Here is a 20,259-nt window from a genome sequence, read left to right on the forward strand (position 1 = left end):
GAAACTAACATAGGCCAAAACTACTGGAGGGATATCAGTGACGCACATAACACACAGCACCCCTTCTACCGGCGTGTGGGGGAGGGTTCTTGAAATGTAACATCCAATCAAAATCTTGCCTCTGGTAGCCAGTGGACCATTCGAACTGTTTTTGCAATAAAAAATTATTCAGACTTCGGCGGTTAACGCTTGATCGGATTGAATCTAGACCTAACTCAGTCAATGTGTGTGATACTAGATTTCAATCTTGCTGACACAGTGTGTGTGTGTGTGTGTGCTTGTGTGCTTGTGTGTGTGTGTGTGTGTGTGTGTGCACGCAAGTGTGTGTTTAAGTAGCTGCGGCAGGCATTTTCACATACTCTCTTCATATCCAGCTGTTTCCAAGTGGCAATCACTCACAATGAGAGAATGATTAGAGAGAGGGGGGGGTGCATCAGATGTGCTGTGCTGTTCTGTGTGGACTGGAGGGTCGATAAGAGTGCTGGGGTTTCTCCTGCTCACACTCAGGTTTCGCTGGGTGACCTTTATGAGCACCGAACACTCTGCAGCAGGACCCACACAGACTTAGACACTCTCTCTCTCAGCTCACATCTCTCTCTCTCTCAGCTCACATCTCTCTCTCTCTCAGCTCACATCTCTCTCTCTCAGCTCATATCTCTCTCTCATCCTCTATCAGCTCACATCTCTCTCTCTCATCCTCTCAGCTCACATCTCTTTCTCAGCTCACATCTCTCTCTCTCAGCTCACATCTCGCTCTCTCATCCTCTCTCAGCTCACATCTCTTTATCTCTCTCTTTCTCAGCTCACATCTCTCCCTCTCTCATCCTCTCTCAGCTCACATCTCTCTCTCTCTCTCTCCTTCCCTCTCTGTTCATCTCTTCATCTCTCAGCTCAGCGGTCTCTCTCCTCCACCATGCGGTTAGTTGTGTGTGTCGGTGAGTGTGCAGACTGTATGTGTGACAGGGTTATTGCACAATTCCTTACACACTAAAGTTTAGCTTTTCATGACTCAGTTTATCACCTACAGACCCTTCTTAGATAAAGAGGGAGAAATTCTCTCTCCCTCCTTATCTCTTCCCCACTCTCTCTTTCTCAGCCTCTCTTCTCCTCCCCTCTCTCCTTCCTCCCTTTCTCCCCGAGCAGCCTTGAGTGGTTAGGCCGAGGGAAAAGAGGGAGAAAAGGGATGAGGGGAGGAGTGGGTCATTCAGTGCTTCACTGCTGCAGTGTAATTACTCCTGCTAATCAGAGCACTTTACATCAGTGCTTCTGTTCCTCTTCTCCTCCATCCTCTCATCTCCTCTCTCCCCCTCCCCTCTACTCTCCCCCTCGCTCCCATACACTCTCCTAATACTGTCCCTTTCTGACTCTCTCTACCCCCACTCTCCCTATTAACTCTCACTCTCTATGGAAAGCAGAACACCAACTTGAATCATTTCATCCGAGGAGAGTGTGTGTGTGTGTGTGTGTGTGTGGTGTTTACAAGAGGCCTAGGCAGATAGAGATAGGCCGTAATGAGACAGTGGGAGAGTGTTCTCTGATAGATAAAGAGGTCATTGTGCGTGTGGTGTGTTTGAAAACTGTCCATCACCCCAACTTGACTGCAAGGAACCAAGGAGGGAATACAGTGCCTTGACTTTTTCCATGTTTTGTTGTGTTACAGCCTGAATTTAAAATGTATTCAATTGAGATGTTTTGTCACTGACCTACACACAATACCCCATAATGTCAAAGTGGAATAATGTTTCTATACTTTTTTTGTTGTTGGACAAATTAATTAAAAATTAAAAGCTGAAATGTATTTGAGTCAATACGTAGTCAACCCCTTTGTTATGGCAAGCCTAAAAATAGGCTTAACAAGTCCCATAATAAGTTGCATGGACTCACTCTGTTCGCAATAATAGTGTTTAAGATGATTTTTGAATGACTACCTAATCTCTGAACCCCACACATACAATTATCTGTAATGTCCCTCAGTTGAGCAGTCAATTTCAAATCACACCAACACACCAGCAAACATATACACACACCCCAACACACAAACACACACACATACACATACAGATTCAACCACAAAGACCAGGGAGATGTTCGAATGCCTCGCAAAAAGAAGGGCACCTATTGGAAGATGGGTTAAATATCCCATTGAATATCCCTTTGAGCATGGGGAAGTTATTAACTACACTTTGGATGGTGTATTAATACACCCAATCGCTACAAAGATACAGACATCCTTCCTAACTCAGTTACAAGGGATTTTAACAAGAGGCCAATGGTGACTTTAAAACAGTTATAGAGTTTAATGGCAGTTTAAGGAGGAAACTGAGGATCGATCAACAACATTGTAGTTACTTCACAATACTAACCTAATTGAGTGAAAAGAAGGAAGCCTGTACATAATGCAAATATTCCAAAACATGCATCCTGTTTGCAACAAGACACTAAAGTAATACTGCAAAAAATGTGGCAAAGAAATTCACTTTTTTCCCTTAATATAAAGTGTTATATTTGTGGCAAATCAATACATCACCTGTACCACTCTCCATATTTTCAAGTATAGTGGTGGCTGCATCATGTTATGGGTATGCTTGTAATCATTAAGAACTGGGGAGTTTTTCAGGATAAAAAATATATGGAATGGACGAAGCACAGGCAAAATCCTAGAGGAAACTTCAGTCTGCTTTCCACCAGACATTTGGAGATGAATTTGCCTTTCAGCAGGACAATAAACTAAAACACAAGGCCACATTTACACTAAAGTTGCTTACCAAGAAGACAATAAATGTTCCTGAGTGGCCTAGTTACAGTTTTGACTTAAATCTACTTGAAGATTGCTGCCAAGGGTGCTTCTACAAAGTGTTGACTAGGGGTGTGAATACTTATGTAAGTGAAATATTTCTGTATTTCATGTCCTAATACAAAAACAATTCAAAAACGTGTTCACTTTGTCATATTTGTGTGTCGATGGGTGAGGAAAGTGTTGAAATCAGGCTGTAACAACAAAATGTGGAGTAATCAAGGGGTATGAATACTTTCTGAAGGCACTGTACAGGGTTAACTTTACAAAACAAAACCTAAAATGACAAATAAAATACAATTGAATAGCATTTCTCTATCATCCTCCACTCCCCCTAATAAACAGTTATTCACCAGCCTGGGCTCATAAAAGCTCAGGGAAGTTTTTATTTGTTTCAGAGACGTTTAAAATCCATTGAAGCTGAAATAAAACAGTTAAACCACGGCTGCCTTTGGGTAACGCGCTTAGCCGACCGAGACAGGCACTGGAGCCGCAGGTTTATTTCCAAGTTAACTGCCTTACTTTCTAGATCAGCACAGGGCTGATGCATACATGCAGGTAAGCATGAGATATGAGAGAAAAACAGAGAGAAAGAGAATGACGAGAAAGAGAGAGAAAGAGGGCAAGGGGTTCAGAGGAATATAGAAAGAAAGAGAGGAAAAAGAGATACAGAAGGTTTGTGTTGGTGACAGTGAGTGTTGAGTCACTGTGACTCACTGTGATCACCCCAGATTGCCATCCGTAGGGTACCGGATGAAATGGACACGGCTATCAGAACTCACACACACCGTCTCCAAAGGTGTGAATAAATGGTGTGTGTGTGTGGTCATTGTAGAATTATATGGCTGACGTAGTCGCTGCATGCACTGTATGACTCACACAGTGGAAAAAGTGGAAAGAGGGGAATTTGAAGTGATTGTGGAAATCTCATCTTTGGGATCCTCTTGTTTTATCACCATAATGCTAAACCGACTGTAACTGATTGGTGAATAGAGATGGAAGGAGAAGCGCACTTCCTGAAAGTTCAAGCATGTTCTGTTACACCTGCACTGGGACTGACAGACTGGAAACGTGACTACCATTCCTACTGGCAACATCACTTGTGACCTGACCTTGGCCTAAAATAATTCCCTGCAATCGATACCATGCCTTTAAATAGGTTGAGTTTTATTTTTGTGTCTTGGTGTGACATGGCTGTGAGCAGGGAGTGTCCAGTATGGAACGGTATTCTCTACAGTTTCAGTAAACCTACGGACAAAGGAATGTCCTGTCATTGTCAAGAAAACAGCCAGGAGATATCGAAGTCTTAACAAGCTGCAGAATTTAACAAATGTACCCTAAGACTCCCATCAGTGCTGAATTTTGACAGTTCGTTATTATTGTGATGGTCCACTGCTTTCCTTTGTGTCAAACTGTCAAGAGACCACATCACTGACCAGGACTGCCATTTCATACTTCACTGTGTTCTTAAAGTTCCATTGCAGCCATTTTTATCTCAATATCAAATCATTTCTGGGAAACAATTAAGTACTTTACAGTGATTGTTTTGAATTAAAATGGTCAAAAATAAAGAAAAATAGCTTCTTAGCAAAGAGCAATTTCTCAAGTGGGGTGGGGGAAACTGAAAACTAGCTGTTATTGGCAGAGAGGTTTGAAACTCTTTCTTATTGGTCTATTAACTAATTTACAGCCTGGTGATGTCAAAACTCCATCCCACCAAAACAGGCAGAAATTTCAGGCAGTATTTTCAAACAGTTCTTTCACTAAAATGGCATTATCATAATTTTCACAATTTCACAGTGTTATACCAACCTCACTCATAGTGTGGAAATATCCACTCACCAGCCAGTGTATTAAGTACACCACAACATTTCATAAAAATGGATCGCTCCTACACACAGTGAGTCACCTGGCCATGGCTTGCTATCTAAAGCAGGCAGCCAGGCATCGAGGCATTCAGTTCCTGTTCGATTGAATGTTAGAATGGGCATAACGAGTGACCTAAGTGACTTTGAGTCTGGTTTGATCGTCGGTGCCAGGCGCGCCGGATCCAGTATTTCAGAAACAGCTGGCCTCCTGGGCTTTTTATGAAGAGAATGGTGCAACAAACACAAAATCCAGTCAACGCCAGTCCTGTGGGGGACAACAACTTGTGGATAAGCAACGGTGAAGGAGAATTACAAGAATCGGGCAAGCTAACAGGAGTGCCACAAACAGACAAATAACGGCGCAGTACAACAGTGGTGTGCAGAACGACATCTCGGGAACGCACAACTCGTCGGTCCTTGTCACGGATGGACTATTGCAGAAAACCACCAAACTGGGTTCCTCTCCTATCAGTTAAAAACAAGAAGAAGTGGCTCCAGTGGGCACACGATCACCAACACTGGACAACTGAGGAGTGGAAAAACATTGCCTGGTCTGACGAATCCCAGTTCCTGTTGCTTTATGCTGATGGCAGAGTCAGGATTTGACGTAACCAGCATGAGTCCATGGACCCATCCTGCCTGGTGTCAACAGACCAACATCCCTGTGGAATGTTTCTGACTTTTAGGTCTGACCCGGTGTTTATAAAACACAGTGTTTATAAATCATATTATTTGAGGGCTGAGGAAGCCTGCATGGGGTTCTGTTCTGTTGGGGATTACTCCTTCATAATCACACCACCACAGAGAGAGACAAGGCCCATCTCCACCATCCACCACACTCCCCTCGGGGTGTGGATACTGGCAGACATACTGTAACTACATCTAATGCTTGAAGCATACGTTTTATTACACAACACACACAGTAGGAGTGCGTGACACAGCAGATAACAGGGTAACCACTACAAAGAACATGACTGAGTTGTCCTGTGCTGTATGTACGTTGCCAAGGGAAGCAGAAGCAAGAAGGCCTCTGGGCAGCCATGGTGAAAGGTGCTGCTGGCACACTGGAAAATAGCAGTTGTTCATGAATGCAATTAACAGAGAAACAGAAAGAGAGAGAGGAAATGGGACAATTTATAAAAATGTCTCCTCTTTAGTGAGTTAAGCCTGATGAAAACCAGACCCCTCCAGTAGCACAGAGAGAGAGAGAGAGAGAGAGAGAGAGAGAGAGAGAGAGAGAGAAAGAGAGAGAGTTTCTACTGCTGCCCTCCCAGGCCTGGCCTGCAGCACCAGAGGTTATGCTGAACACACTGACCCTCTAAAGCCCTTGACTTTGTACTGTGGGTACTCCACATGGTGTGTGTCATGTTATGTACAGAGATCACAGTTATGCTCCCATATAGAGAATAACTTGGAGTGCATCCCCAATGGCACCCTATTCCCTCTATAATAGTGCACTACTTTTGACCAGAGCCCTCTGAGTTCTGGTCAAAAGTAATGCACTATGTAGGAAATAGGGTGCCCTTTGGGATGCGGCCCTGGTGAGAGAGTCATGATGTGCTGCTGGGCTTGGGTTATTATGTGGGTGAGTGACAGTTTGCCTCCCATCTCCTCCTCCTCTAGAAGCATTCCCCCTTTTTCTCCAGGTAGCATCCTAGCCGGAGCCCATCTGCCTATAAGAACTAGAGATCGACTGATTCTGATTTTCAACGCCGATACCATACCGATTATTGGAGGACCAAAAAAGCCGTTACCGATTAATCGGCCGATTTGTATTTATTTATTTGTAATAATGACAATTACAACAATCCTGAATGAACACTTATTTTAACTTAATATAATACATCAATAAAATAAATGTAGCCTCAAATAAATAATGACACATGTTCAATTTGGTTTAAATAATGCAAAAACAAAGTGTTGGAGAAGAAAGTAAAAGTGCAATATGTGCCATGAAAGAAAGCTAACGTTTAATTCCTTGCTCAGAACATGAGAACATATGAAAGCTGGTGGTTCCTTTTAACATGAGTCTTCAATATTCCCAGGTAAGAAGTTTTAGGTTGTAGTTATTATAGGAATTATAGGACTCTCTCTCTCTATACCATTTGTATTTCATTAACCTTTCACTATTGGATGTTCTTATAGGCACTTTAGTATTGCCAGTGTAACAGTATAGCTTCCATCCCTCTCCTCGCTCCTACCTGGGCTCGAACCAGGAACACAATGACAACAGCCACCCTCGAAGCAGCATTACCCATTGCTCCACAAACGCCGCGGCCCTGGCAGAGCAAGGGGAACAACTACTCCAAGTCTCAGAGAGAGTGACGTTTGAAACGCTATTAGAGCGCACCCCGCTAACTAGCTAGCCATTTCACATTGGTTACACCAGCCTAATCTCGGGAGTTGATAGGCTTGAAGTCATAAACAGCTGCTGGCAAACTCAGGAAAATACTGTTTGAATGAACGCTTACGAGGCTGCTGCTGCCTACCATCGCTCAGTCAGACTGCTCTATCAAATCATAGACTTAGTTATAACATGATAACACACAGAAATACGAGCCTTAGGTCATTAATATGGCCAAATCCGGAAACTATTATCTCGAAAACAAAACGTATTTTATCTAACGGGTGGCATCCATAAGTCTAAATATTCTTGTTACATTGCACAACCTTCAATGTTATTATATAAAATTCTGGCAAATTAGGTTTTTATTTTTATTTTTTTATTTCACCTTTATTTAACCAGGTAGGCTAGTTGAGAACAAGTTCTCATTTACAACTGCGACCTGGCCAAGATAAAGCATAGCAGTGTGAGCAGACAACACAGAGTTACACATGGAATAAACAATTAACAAGTCAATAACACAGTAGAAAACAAATGTGTGGGCAGTCTATGGAATAAACAATTGTAACACAGTGCAAAAGGCATGAGGAGGTAGACGAATAGTTACAATTTTGCAGATTAACACTGGAGTGATAAATGATCAGATGGTCATGTACAGGTAGAGAGATATTGGTGTGCAAAAGAGCAGAAAAGTAAGTAAATAAAAACAGTATGGGGATGAGGTAGGTGAAAATGGGTGGGCTATTTACCAATAGACTATGTACAGCTGATGCGATCGGTTAGCTGCTCAGATAGCTGATGTTTGAAGTTGGTGAGGGAGATAAAAGTCTCCAACTTCAGCGATTTTTGCAATTCGTTCCAGTCACAGGCAGCAGGTGGCCCAAACTGTTGCATATACACTGACTCTGTGTGCAATGAACGCAAGAGAACTAGAGAACTAGAACTAGTGGACTAGTTAACTGTAAGGTTGCAAGATTGTGTCCCCCGAGCTGACAAGGTAAAAATCTGTCGTTCTGCCCCTGAACGAGGCAGTTAAACCACCGTTCCTAGGCCATCATTGAAAATAAGAATGTGTTCTTAACTGACTTGCCTAGTTAAATAAAGATTAAATAAAGGTGTTAGAAAAAATCTGTGTCCGGCCAAATCTGTGTCCAAAAATACAGATTTCCGATTGTTATGAAAACTTGAAATCGGCCATTCCGATTAATAAGAACAAGCATTCACATGTGTGCACTGTCACTCAAACATCTGCTTAGGGACATTGTCGTGACTAAACCCAGGCTCAGAACTACTTGAAGAAGGATGTATACAGTTATAGTTTATGAAATGTTATTTTTACATTATGGGGATACGTATCTCTTTGGTTTGTTTTCATTTCCCTGGTCCCCATTGTAAATTCCCTTTTTGATACACCGGTGTGCTGACTACAGTACCATGTGCTGGTTCCAAGGAGACTTGATGTAGGTTGCTTAGCCAATGATAATGTATTCCTAAACTGGCTATTATTACTGCTGGTTCAGTGTGTGATTTTTTAAAAATAAAACATTCTTACTGTAAAATAATGACCTCATGAAAATGACCTCTTCCTGTCTTATATAATAGCATTCTCTCCTTTTTCCTCTCTTCCTTCACTCTCCTTAGATCCTCTCCTCCCGTCCTACACGTCTCCCACCACTCCCCTGGACCGGTCTTCCCCCTCTTTCACAGACATCTTCCCACCAGACAGCTCCAGCAGCCCCTCCCCTGGGGGAGAGAGCACCACGGCCCAGCCCAGCCCTCACTTCATCAGACCGGGATTCAACGAGAACCTCATCCCCATCTACTGCTCCATCCTGGCTGCTGTGGTGGTGGGGCTGGTGGCCTACATCGTCTTCAAAAGGTGAGGGGCCATGGAGTGGGAGCATAGACAAAGCAGGGAGATAGGATATGAGCACAGGTAGAAGCAGCTATCACACAGGTAGAAGCAGCTATCACACAGATAGAAGCAGCTATCACACAGATAGAAGCAGCTATCACACAGATAGAAGCAGCTATCACACAGATAGAAGCAGCTATCACACATATAGGACCAGAGACAAAGCAGGGAGGATGATACATGTATGCAGACAGTGGGCTCAGGCTGGAGGAGGGAGAGAGAGTGAACTAGGACAGAGAGGTTGACTTGTCAGGGAAGGGGAATGACAGGCAGGATGGTGTTTGAGTGATGTAGCCCATGGCTAAAGAAAGGCAGGGAGCCAGATAGAGTGTGACTGTATGGTGAAATATTTAGGCCTGTTGTGGAATGGCAAGATATTGACCCAGTTACACCACATGATTACACACTCACACGAATGCACACACACATGCACGCACACGCACACACACACACACACACTAATGCATTTCAAAGGTCACACACTCAAAGTAAAAAGATTGACAGAGGTGAGTGACATATTTAACATTAGAAATTACGCACACAGACGCACGCACACATACACACACACAAGCATTTGCATACAACACATACACGCCAATTCAGACACACCATGTACCAAGTAAACAAGCTCATCATCAAATCCAGTATCGATTGTAAAGTGCAGTCCAGTTGAAATCCGAGTGGCTACTTCGTCAACACAAACAGTTACGGGGCTACTTTAATATCTGTCTCCTTCCACTGTATAAACAGGTCCAACACGGTCTGTTAAAAGGCCTTGATTGACTGATTGATTAGATTGGATCATTACGACTAGGAGGCTGTTCCAGCCAGAGACAACATTACAGTAAAAATGACTGAGGATAAAACCACTATGAAGCCAGAAGGCTTGTTTCCCTGCTGGTCCTTTATGTTTACTGGAAGACTTTCAGAGATGTTTGATGACTGATCACTCCTCTTCCCTTCCACGTTTCCTGATGACCATCCCAATCACAAAACGTCCATTACTTGTATCACATCAATTAAACCACTTCTGGGAACACAGTGTTGTGGGCTTGACTCACTTCTTCTCCGTTCACACCTTCCCAGGTGGAACAGCTGCAAGCAGAACAAACAGCCGGCTAACAACCACCAAGCCACAGCAGCCAATCAAACGGTGACGCCGGAGGGGGAGAAGCTGCACAGCGACAGCGGCATCTCAGTGGACAGCCAGAGTCTGCAGGAGCAGCAGCATGCAGCCCAGGCCCAGACACAGACACAGACACACAGACAGGAACAGATAGGTGAGCTCTACAACATACACTGTACACTTAGCTAGATGCTGTAATGGAAGTCTGTATGTCTGTGTGTTCACCTGTTGGGTCTGTATGGAGATTCTATGCTAGCTGGACTAGGCAGATGAAAGTGGTAACAAAGTGAATTTAGGATACATATTTTATTATTGTACAGAGCGAGTCTCAGATATTATCCCGTTGTGTGTACATACTTAGATACGACTTTGGAAATGTCACCAAAGAAGTCTTTTAACATGGGAGGTTATGAAGGTGGGAAGGATGAGTAGTCTACACAATTTACATCTGATATCTGTGTTTTACCAATGTACAGTATACCCCTTTACCTATGCTACATGTGACCCAGCCTTTGATATTTGAGAGAGAGAGAGAGAGAGAGAGAGAGAGAGAGAGAGAGAGAGAGGACAGGGTGGTCCAGTATTCGGTGGGAGACAGCACCACTGCCTTGTGGGAAATACATGATGAATGGTCGTGAAGGAGGAGAGCAACTTTTTAAAACGGAACAAGTGAAAGCAAGAGCTTCAGGAATGTGAAGTGGTCTCTCTATAGAGCCTGGAGCAACCTATCTTCCTTTCATTGAAAAATCCATGGCAGAGACACAGTCAGTCCTCTTATACTGAGGAGAACCATGCTCTACTTACTCCTCTCTCCATCTCTTTCAACTTATCTCTCTCTTTCTGTGTCTCTCTACATATCTACTCTTTCTCCCTCCCTTTCTATCTCCCCTTTTCTTTATCTCTCTCTCTCTCTCTCTGGAGTCTCAGTGGCGTGGCACAGTTTCTATCCACTCAGAGGAGTGATAGAGCTTTGTCGTCAACCTCCTAAGTGCTGAGCCAGAGCCTAAGGGGCCCCACACATCCAGTGACTCAGCATCTCTCTATGCAGTCATGAATGCATAACTGAAGAAGTTATGAAGTAGTAATGAGGTAGTTCAGAAGACAATTATAAAGTTATGTTTGTGAATCGTGAGTTAACTTATGCACCATCATCACCTGATCTGACCCGGGACCTCTGCTGTTTTGGATCTTACCCACAACCTAAGTGCATACCCATGCCCATGTGATGTTTGGGAAGCCTGGGAAATGCTGCTATTGTTTTATTTTGTGTTGTGGGAATTCTATTCATTTCCCCCCACTCAGAAATGTAAAGCCTCAGTTTAATGGAGAAAAGGGGGCATCTTTTCCTGGGGATTAGCATGTGATTGGGTCATTGAGTAGATGCCCGCCCCTTTAACCCTTGTTTCTTTGTGTGATTGGCTCATTAGCAGGTGCTGTGTGATGGAGGCCAGGCCCGATCCCCCTGCCTGTTTAAATTTGATCCAGCAACAGTGTTTAATGTCTTGCTAATTAGCGTCAGCTCTGTCTTCTGGCGCAGAAGCCATTAAAATACAGTACTGCACACAGCATGCTGTGGGCTGGGTGGCTACTACACTAGTAAATGGGGACTTGTTAAAATATAAAACACCCAAGGGGGTGAGAATATGTACAATAAATCCATAAAATCATATGGATTTCCGTTTTCAAATGAACCATATTTTACACATACAGTATGACTGAAAGCCCACAGCAGTCTTTGTAGAAGGTGTCATACCCAGTCAAAACAAGTCAATTAAGATTTCAAGTGAAATATGAAAATCTATAAAAGATACCCTGTGCTTTGATTGACAAGCTCAAAAGGACTCCCCGTGTCCCTGCCTTGGGGTAAGAACTCCCAAAAGACTTACAGACGTCTATAATAAGTCTTCTCTACTCTCCAGTGCAATCTGGTGATCTTTTAAATAGCAATCTGTCTTTTACCTCTGAGGCCCCTTCCCCTTTACACTGGAGTATTCCTTCCTCAAGGGGCAGAGGGATTTTAAAAATTTAAATGAGACTCAAACCTCTCACTCATCTCTCATCATCGTGCCTCTGTCCTTAATCTGATCCCATTCTCTACCTGAACGATAGTCACGGAAACTGTCAATCAAAGTCTGCTCGTCCCAGGTTAGAGGGGCAGTGGGCTAATGCTATTGTAGTACAACGCTAGTGTAGTAGGAGAGTAGCTAGTAAGGTAGAAGAGTAGCTAGTGGGGTAGGAGAGGAGCTAGTGGGGTAGGAGAGTAGCTAGTGGGGTAGAGGAGTAGCTGGTAGGGTATGAGAGTAGCTAGTGGGGTAGGAGAGTAGCTAGTGGGGTAGGAGGGTAACTAGTAGGGTAGAAGAGTAGCTAGAGGGGTAGGAGAATAGCTAGTGCATTGGGAGAGTAGCTAGTGCAGTAGGAGAGGAGCTAGCGTAGTAGGAGAGTAGCTAATGGGGTAGGAGAGTAGCTAGTGGGGCAGGAGAGTAGCTAGAGGGGTAGGAGAGTAGCTAGTGGGGTAGAAGAGGAGCTAGATGGGTAGGAGAGTAGCTAGTGGGGTAGGGGAGTAACTAGTAGGGTAGGAGAGTAGATAGATGATAGGAGAGTAGCTAGTAGGGTAGGAGAGGAGCTAGATGGGTAGGATAGTAGTTAGTGGGGTAGAGGATTAGCTAGTGGGGTAGGAGAGTAGCTAGTGGGGTAGAAGAGGAGCTAGATGGGTAGGAGAGTAGCTAGATGGGTAGGAGAGTAGACAGTAAGGTAGGAGAGTAGCTAGTAGAGTAGGAGAGTAGCTAGTAGAGTAGGAGAGTAGCCAGTGGGGTAGGAGAGTAACTAGTAGCGTAGAAGAGTAGCTAGATGGTTAGGAGAGTAGCTAGTGCATTGGGAGAGTAGCTAGTAGGGTAGGAGAGTAGCTAGCTGGTGAGATAGGAGAGAAGCTAGATAGTAGGATAAGAGAGTAGCTGGTGGGGTAGGAGAGTAGCTAGTAGGGTAGGAGCATTGCTAGTAGAATAGGAGAGTAGCTTGTGGGGTGGGAGAGTAGCTAGTAGGGTAGAAGAGTAGCTAGATGGTTAGGAGAGTAGCTAGTGCATTGGGAGAGTAGCTAGTAGAGTAGGAGAATAGCTAGTGTAGTAGGAGAGTAGCTAGTGGGGTAGGAGAGTAGCTAGTGGGGTAGGAGAGTAGCTAGTAGGGTAGAAGAGTAGCTAGATGGGTAGGATAGTAGTTAGTGGGGTAGGAGAGTAGCTAGTGGGGAAGAAGAGTAGCTAGTGTAGTAGAAGAGTAGCTAGTAGAGTAGGAGAGTAGCTAGTGGGGTAGGAGAGTAGTTCGTGCAGTAGAAAGCTGGTGTAGTAGAGAGTAAAGCCCTTTCTGTTGAGGAGGCAGCCCTGGGATGTGGATGAGGTAGACAGCAAGAGCTTTAGAGCAGGACAAATATTGACGTATTGCGTTGTCCAAAGCACTTTGAGACTAAATGAAGAACTATATAAATGCTAATCCATTATTGGTATTAATCATGAATAAATGCAACATATTGTAGTGAGGACCTCTGTATTGAGTAAAATAGAATAATAACTTGAGTCTGTATTGACTCAGTTCTAAAAGAAAGAGGAATGTCAGTGGTGGGAGGGGTACAGTGTGACAATCAGACAGAGAAGCTAGGGCCAGGTCACATTTACATTTTACATGTACACTTTGGTAATTTAGCCGATGCTCTGACTTACAGTCAGTGCATTCAATTAAGGTAGGTAAGACAACCACAAATCACAGTCCCTGTTTAAGCAAAATCCCATCACAGAGAGGGTCATCGTGAGGAGGAATGTGAGACGCCTCAAGGTGCCAGAGGCAATGACATACATGTAACTGCCGGCTGATTGACAGGTAGTGTATGAGGGGTCTGGTTAGGGCTGGTCAGGGCTAGTCAGGGCTGGTCAAATGACCCTGGGGCATCAGAATGTAATCAGCATGTCTCCTGTATTCCATTCTTGCCATTAAGAGGAGAGCAGTTGATTGCCTATTCACTACCGATCTCAATCTCAGTCTTAATCAGCTATCTTTAAAGCTTCGGAGTGGGCTAAAATTAAATCAGCAACGGCTGAACATGCTAATGGAAGATCGACTGTTAGATCGACTATTCTGAACATGCCCAGTAGAATTTAATCTGATAAAGACTGGTAAATAGCTTAGAATTGGAATGGGTGAAACAGTGGTTCCCATTTAAAGCAACCATTAGATTTTCTGTGTCAACAAAATTTATCAAGGAAGCCACCAACTGACTCAGTAGGTTAACATTTGCAGTCTAGGGAGGGCTGCATGAACCATTCAAAGTGGAGATCCTGAAGAGGAGGGCTGCATGAACCATTCAAAGTGGAGATCCTGAAGAGGAACACAAGTATTTTGCTGCTATCATGAAAATACAGAATGATTCAGCAAGACTGCTCAGTGTCTGTCTGCAGTGTCTGTCATGCCTGCAGGATGGCTGTCTAAAAAGGAAGGAGAACAAGTCACAGACTGCATGACGTGCTCTGGAGAGAATCAACATGAATAACGAGAGCTAAAGGAGAGCCAGAGAAAAAAGAGAGTATTTCAGAAAAAAATGGAATGTGTGTAGAATGAGAGAAGATCGACTGTAGCAGAAGCTCCGCCTCTGTGTGCACCACATACACTTAAACAGGCCTGATGATGTCATAGCGTGGTTGATACAAAAAAAGCCCTTCTTGTGAACCTTTAGAATTAGAGCTCTCTTCTGGCTGGCACAGGGGTGCATTGATCAAGACAAAAAAACAACCAGTGAGCTCGGAGCTCCTCTAAAAAACGCCTCTGCATTCCGGAAGCGTTTCCATGGCACCCCTCAACTGACAACAGGTTGAGGGCTTGTGGGAAAAGGGGACATTTGTCCCACTTCCTCACTCCCTGTAGTAATGAGTTCAGTGAAACAGTTGGGGGGGTTGATGAGTTTGTGACCTCACAAGGCCCCCTACAGGGCAAAGTGTGTCAGAGTGGACACAGCATCATAGACCGTTGACCACTGATACTGTGTTACTTCATACGACCAGAGAACATCTGCATGTTTCACCACTGATCATATATGTTTTTAACATGTTTCTCTCTCTCTCAGTGGTGAGGGTGGATGGGGGACCTGACTCACCTCCCCCCCAGGTCTGAGGAAGAGGAGAAGCCGCTGACAGGAAGGAGGAAAAGGAGGAGAGGGGGAAGTGGGGTTGCCATGGAAACCTTGATGTGGGAACGGACATACAGTATAAGAGTACAGACTGAGTGGGCTTCTTGGATACAACAAGAAAGTTGACGACATTATCGCCCCTTTTCACCAAGTGTGGCCACTGGTTTCTGACTGGCCTCTTGTCCCAGTATGGACCCTTATTAGACAGACTGGAGCATCAGAGGCTGACCCAGTATCTCTACACAGAACTCAACTCTGCCAGTGTGTCTTTGAACACTAAACCTCTCCGCCAGTACCAACCCTAACAGCAACGCCAAACACCAACCCTAACACCAACGCCAAACACCAACCCTAACACCAACCCTAACACCAACCCTAACACCAACCCTAACACCAACCCTAACACCAACCCTCTGCCTCAAGTCACTAAAGTCGCAATATCACTACCACCCATAATCCAAGAAGCATCACTGTGTTAGATATCCTGGTCTCCGTCTTTTCTGTCAGCTGGTGTTGACCAATCATTATGAAAAGTGTATTAGTATGTTATCCCATGAAGGAGTTTCATCCTGTGTCCCCATAAGTTCACTGCCAACTTCCTTTGACCATTTGCTAAAATTATTATTCATCCACCCCCCGATTCCCCCCTACTCACTCACATTATCAAATGTTTGTGCCTCAGAGGTAGATAAACTCTCTGTCCCCTCTCTCCCCCTGTCTGTACTCTCTCTCTCTCAGCATGTAACTATTTGTCCCTCTTTCCATCTGTACCTATCCTATCCTAGTGTGTTCTCAGGGCAAGTCCTGCAGTAGTCTCTCCGTCACACCCCCAGACTGTCTTCTCAGACCTCAGCAGCAGCCTGTTGTAAATCCTCCATGGGATCCTGTCTGATAGTATCCCACTGTTATCTATTCAACACAACTCAGTGGGGGAACGGTTATGCTGCGTTTAGATGGTACGAGGTAGACGGCGTCCGGATGTCATTGTTTTCAATGAGAGCACGACGGTAAATGCCGTTGAGGTCACAGTAGACGGGACATGCCACCAGAGTTAAAATATTTAAACTTTTGTTGTCTGTCGTAGCGTTGTTTTCTACCGGATGTTGATTTGCACTTGTTTGTTTACCGAAATCACCATAGCAACACATACCGTCGTGCTGGCTTGCTTTCTTCTTGTATGATGGTTTCTGCGTCCCTCGTCTAAATGCAGCATTAGTCGCCCATTCCAAAATCTCCTATCCTTTTTCTTTACCACAGACAGACATTCCTAAGGTGTACAGGGACGGACACATTTGTGTTGTTGTTATACTGTTGCCTCTGATTACTGCTCTCCTATTCTCATTGGCTGTGGATCATTCCATCATTCCGTCACCGCAACATGATACACCATCCCTCCTCTGTTTTCTGACACACTTGACTCCTTTTCTCCATCCAACATGGACTCCAGGATTCTGTTGGAATGATTCATGCTTTGAATGTAACAGATTCTAGATGTTTCTCTCATGTCTGTTTGTGGCACATGCGCCTCTCTTAGTGGTTTAGGTTACAAGGCCTCCTCAACAGTGCAGCTCCATTACCCCAGGAGCTGTGATATGCAATGTGAGGAGCAATTTTGGACTGTTGAACATTGCTGACTCATTGACCTGACGCGTAATGTGATGTCCAACTGCCAAAAATGGAACTGTGACATCATCAGAAAGAGGCTCTGCAGTATCAGTATTCGAGGCTGTTCCATGGTAGCCTGACGAGAGTTGTCTAGAAATAGTATACAGTTTATATACAAACACTGTATAGTAGGCTATACTCAAGACTCCCCTTAATTATCCATTATATTGTACTTGCTAATGAGTGGAGACATGGGACACTCGTCAGAGACTTCCGTCTCACTGAAATAAACACAAGCACTTGCACACACACACTCACGTGCAGATATGTGTGTGTGCTAAAGAGTGTGCCGTGGCGCAAATGTGTCTGCTGCGGTATGGTATGGTAGGGGTAAGGGTGTAAACACAGGCCATTAGGGAGACATTCCTGACAGGCAGGTATAATTACCTCAGGGTTTCAGGTTCATTTAGCTTCACTCAGTCAGCTGGCTCTCATCTGAATCCCTCTGTTATGTACTGCACAGAGGCATACAGAACGCTTTTAAAGTGGCAACAATGTGACATTACCATTACTCACCTCTCGTGTGTCAGAGAGCAGTGACATTTTACTGTATCACAATAGTGATCTGAAGCACTTATACACCCCCACACACTCTCTCTGATGATAAACTGTAAGTATGTGTTGCCTTGGATCACTTTTGTATGTATCTATATTGGCACGCAGCATACTGAACACGCAGTAGGTATTAGATGTTAGCAATGTAGCTACGCTTACTGTAACTGTACTGCTTTGAAGTCCAGGTTTGATTCCCAGGGACATGTGATTACTCAGGGTCCCTTTGGTGTGGTTTGGTGCTTGAATTTAGATGTAGGTAGACAGCAAAGTAGAGATATTAGCAGAGATACTTTTGTGTGTTGTGAGAGAGAGAGAGATAATCTGGCATAGCAAAGATACAGCAGGGAAGACGCTCTCATAGTAGTGAGTTTTGAGGCTTTTGAATAGAAAACAGACCCACACTATATTCCCCCTGGGGGCCTCCTTGTGACATATCCAGTGGCTTCACACACAGTGTTTCACACAATATTATTCACAGCAGTGTGATTCATATTGCTCCACAATAGAAGTGCAGTAGGACTCAGTGGACCAACAGATTGGCATAATACCACTGACTGACAGGAGGGACTGTCATCAACGACTGGTGAACAACTGAACCTTTCACTGTGGCTGGCGGCCCCACGGGCCCAATCTAACACTGTGCTGTCTCACAGGTGAATAGAGGTGTCAATATAGAATCTACAGTATGACTCAATCTGTACTGTTCATCCACAGCAGGGGACACTGGTAGAGTGAAGGGCGATAATATAAGAATGTAAAGCTGAATAACGTTACAGACATAAATATGCAAAACATTCAATGTTCTTCTATTGTTTTTGTTATGAATATTATTCTCTTTTTTGAAATCAGTATTTTTTTGTAAACGGTTTCTTGTTTTATCACTTATTAGATGTAATAGGCACACTCAAAGACTGTGCTATACAAGTGCCTGTGTACAGAGTCAGGTGTCTTTGAGTTCTGTTCAGAACACTTCTTCTTCTTCTTCCGTTTGTATTCTGACTTGTTGTATGATCTGTGTTTTGTTTCATCATTTGAGTGTTAATGAAGGTTTCAGGAAGTATAGGCCATAGGTTAAAACGTACTACTAATGTTGTTGAAATCCATATAGCATCATCTACGTACATGCCATCTGCTGTGGTCCTATTTTACCGACCACAATATACTCTACCTACAGTGCAAAAGTGGCAATATGTGATGAGCATGACCAGTATGTTTTTACATGTTCAGTTTGTCCAGAGGTTGTGGACAGACATGCCATGTATGAGGAGGATTCACTGTGATTCTCTATGGTAATGTCCAAGATATAATAAATCCCCACAGAAATTTCAGACCCCCCCAAAGCTGAATGTTACATGTACTTACCTATTAGTGTAAAATGCATTGTGTAAATGTGAATTTCTTAGAGTTGTTACAATATATAAATACACTATAAAATTGAAAAAGCAAACAAATTAATTATCTGATAGAATAAAAACAAATGTAATTGCACCTTTGTCAAGTCATTTGTCCTCAATACTGAATGTTGATAATGTAGCAAGTCAGCTGATGGATTCTCATTCCCTACTGTGAATTCATTGTTGCTTGGGAAAGAAATATAGTGGACACAATACACTGAAATATGCTTCTTCGCTTAAAACATCTCAAATTGCCAATGTTTAACACGGGTAGTCGGCTATCTCTCCCGGGAAATCCTTGATTACAACAATATTGGACTGCACCCAGTACAAACTCTCCCGACCCTCATCTATAACTGATCTTTTATCAACAGTTACAGGAATAATCTCTGTGGGTTTGTCTCATTGACAGTTTTGGCTTTCTGTATGAAAATACCCAAAAGGTTCCCCTTTAGAATTACCCCCAAAGTATTTCTGAAAAAGGCCTCAAGCTAATGAAAATAAAATGTTAAAACCACAAAGTATGGAGCATGTGACCTTAGCCAAACCACAGTTAAAAACAGGACCATATGTGAGGGTTCATTGGACTGTTGGAGTCTCGTTCTCTATTCTCTTATCATCAGGTAAGTGTTCACAAAGATGGAGTCACCATCGATGTCTGGTAGATATGGTTCGTACACACACACACACACACACACACACACACACACACACACACAACATAGTGTGATGAATTACTGAATCATCAGAATGTGCGGTTGATCCCAAACCAGCAAACCAGATGGGAGCTAGACACGCTACATAGTTTAATTTGATTAGCCAGGACTGTTCAAATAGAGGCGCTAATCAGATGCTGAAATGTATTTTTTTTCCTACCTGAACATTAATCAAGAGCATGAGTCAGCTGAAATTTCAAAGAAAGAAACATCGTTAAAAAGAGAGAAAAAAGAACAACCATGAATAAAATGGATGCATGTGGAGATCGGGGGAAAAGTGTTCAGAGATGGGATTGAGGCGATTACATTCAATGTGGATGATGTCATTAATTATGCTTACTGTGTAAAGTATATGCAAAGACTGACCTTCATAAGTCTAACCTCATTCAACTTTTTGGTGTTTTGTGTAACAGATGTCTCTGTCACGTATGCTCCCTCTCTGGCCTCTAGGTCATCAGGCTGCTGATTATCCTGCACACCTGTCACCATCGTCTCGCGCACCTGCGCCTCATGACACTCACCTGGACTCCATCACTTCATTGATTATCTTCCCTATATCTGTCAGTCCCCTTGGTTCTTTCCTCAGGTGTTATTGACTCTGTTTTGATGTCAGTGCGTTGTTTGTGTTTTGTGTTTATTGTTTCATTTATTTATTAAAATAATTACTCCCTGAACTTGCTTCCCGACTCTCAGTTCACTCATTACAGTCTCTTTCCAT

General features: G+C 43.5%; 1 protein-coding gene across 1 annotated transcript in view; it reads left to right on the top strand.

The window, feature by feature from the left end:
• LOC112236350 (tumor necrosis factor receptor superfamily member 16-like) overlaps positions 1-18,919 on the top strand; it is a 56,398-nt gene extending 37,479 nt beyond the window's left edge. The window contains exons 4-6 of the mRNA XM_042317176.1: positions 8,648-8,885; positions 10,008-10,201; positions 15,149-18,919. Of these exons, the coding sequence (XP_042173110.1) occupies positions 8,648-8,885; positions 10,008-10,201; positions 15,149-15,195 (479 nt within the window). The 3' untranslated portion in view covers positions 15,196-18,919. The remainder of the gene's footprint in view (positions 1-8,647; positions 8,886-10,007; positions 10,202-15,148) is intronic.
• The last annotated feature ends 1,340 nt before the right edge of the window (positions 18,920-20,259 follow it).

Source organism: Oncorhynchus tshawytscha, unplaced genomic scaffold, assembly GCF_018296145.1.
Source record: "Oncorhynchus tshawytscha isolate Ot180627B unplaced genomic scaffold, Otsh_v2.0 Un_contig_2487_pilon_pilon, whole genome shotgun sequence".
In the NCBI taxonomy this organism is placed as follows: Eukaryota; Metazoa; Chordata; class Actinopteri; order Salmoniformes; family Salmonidae; genus Oncorhynchus; species Oncorhynchus tshawytscha.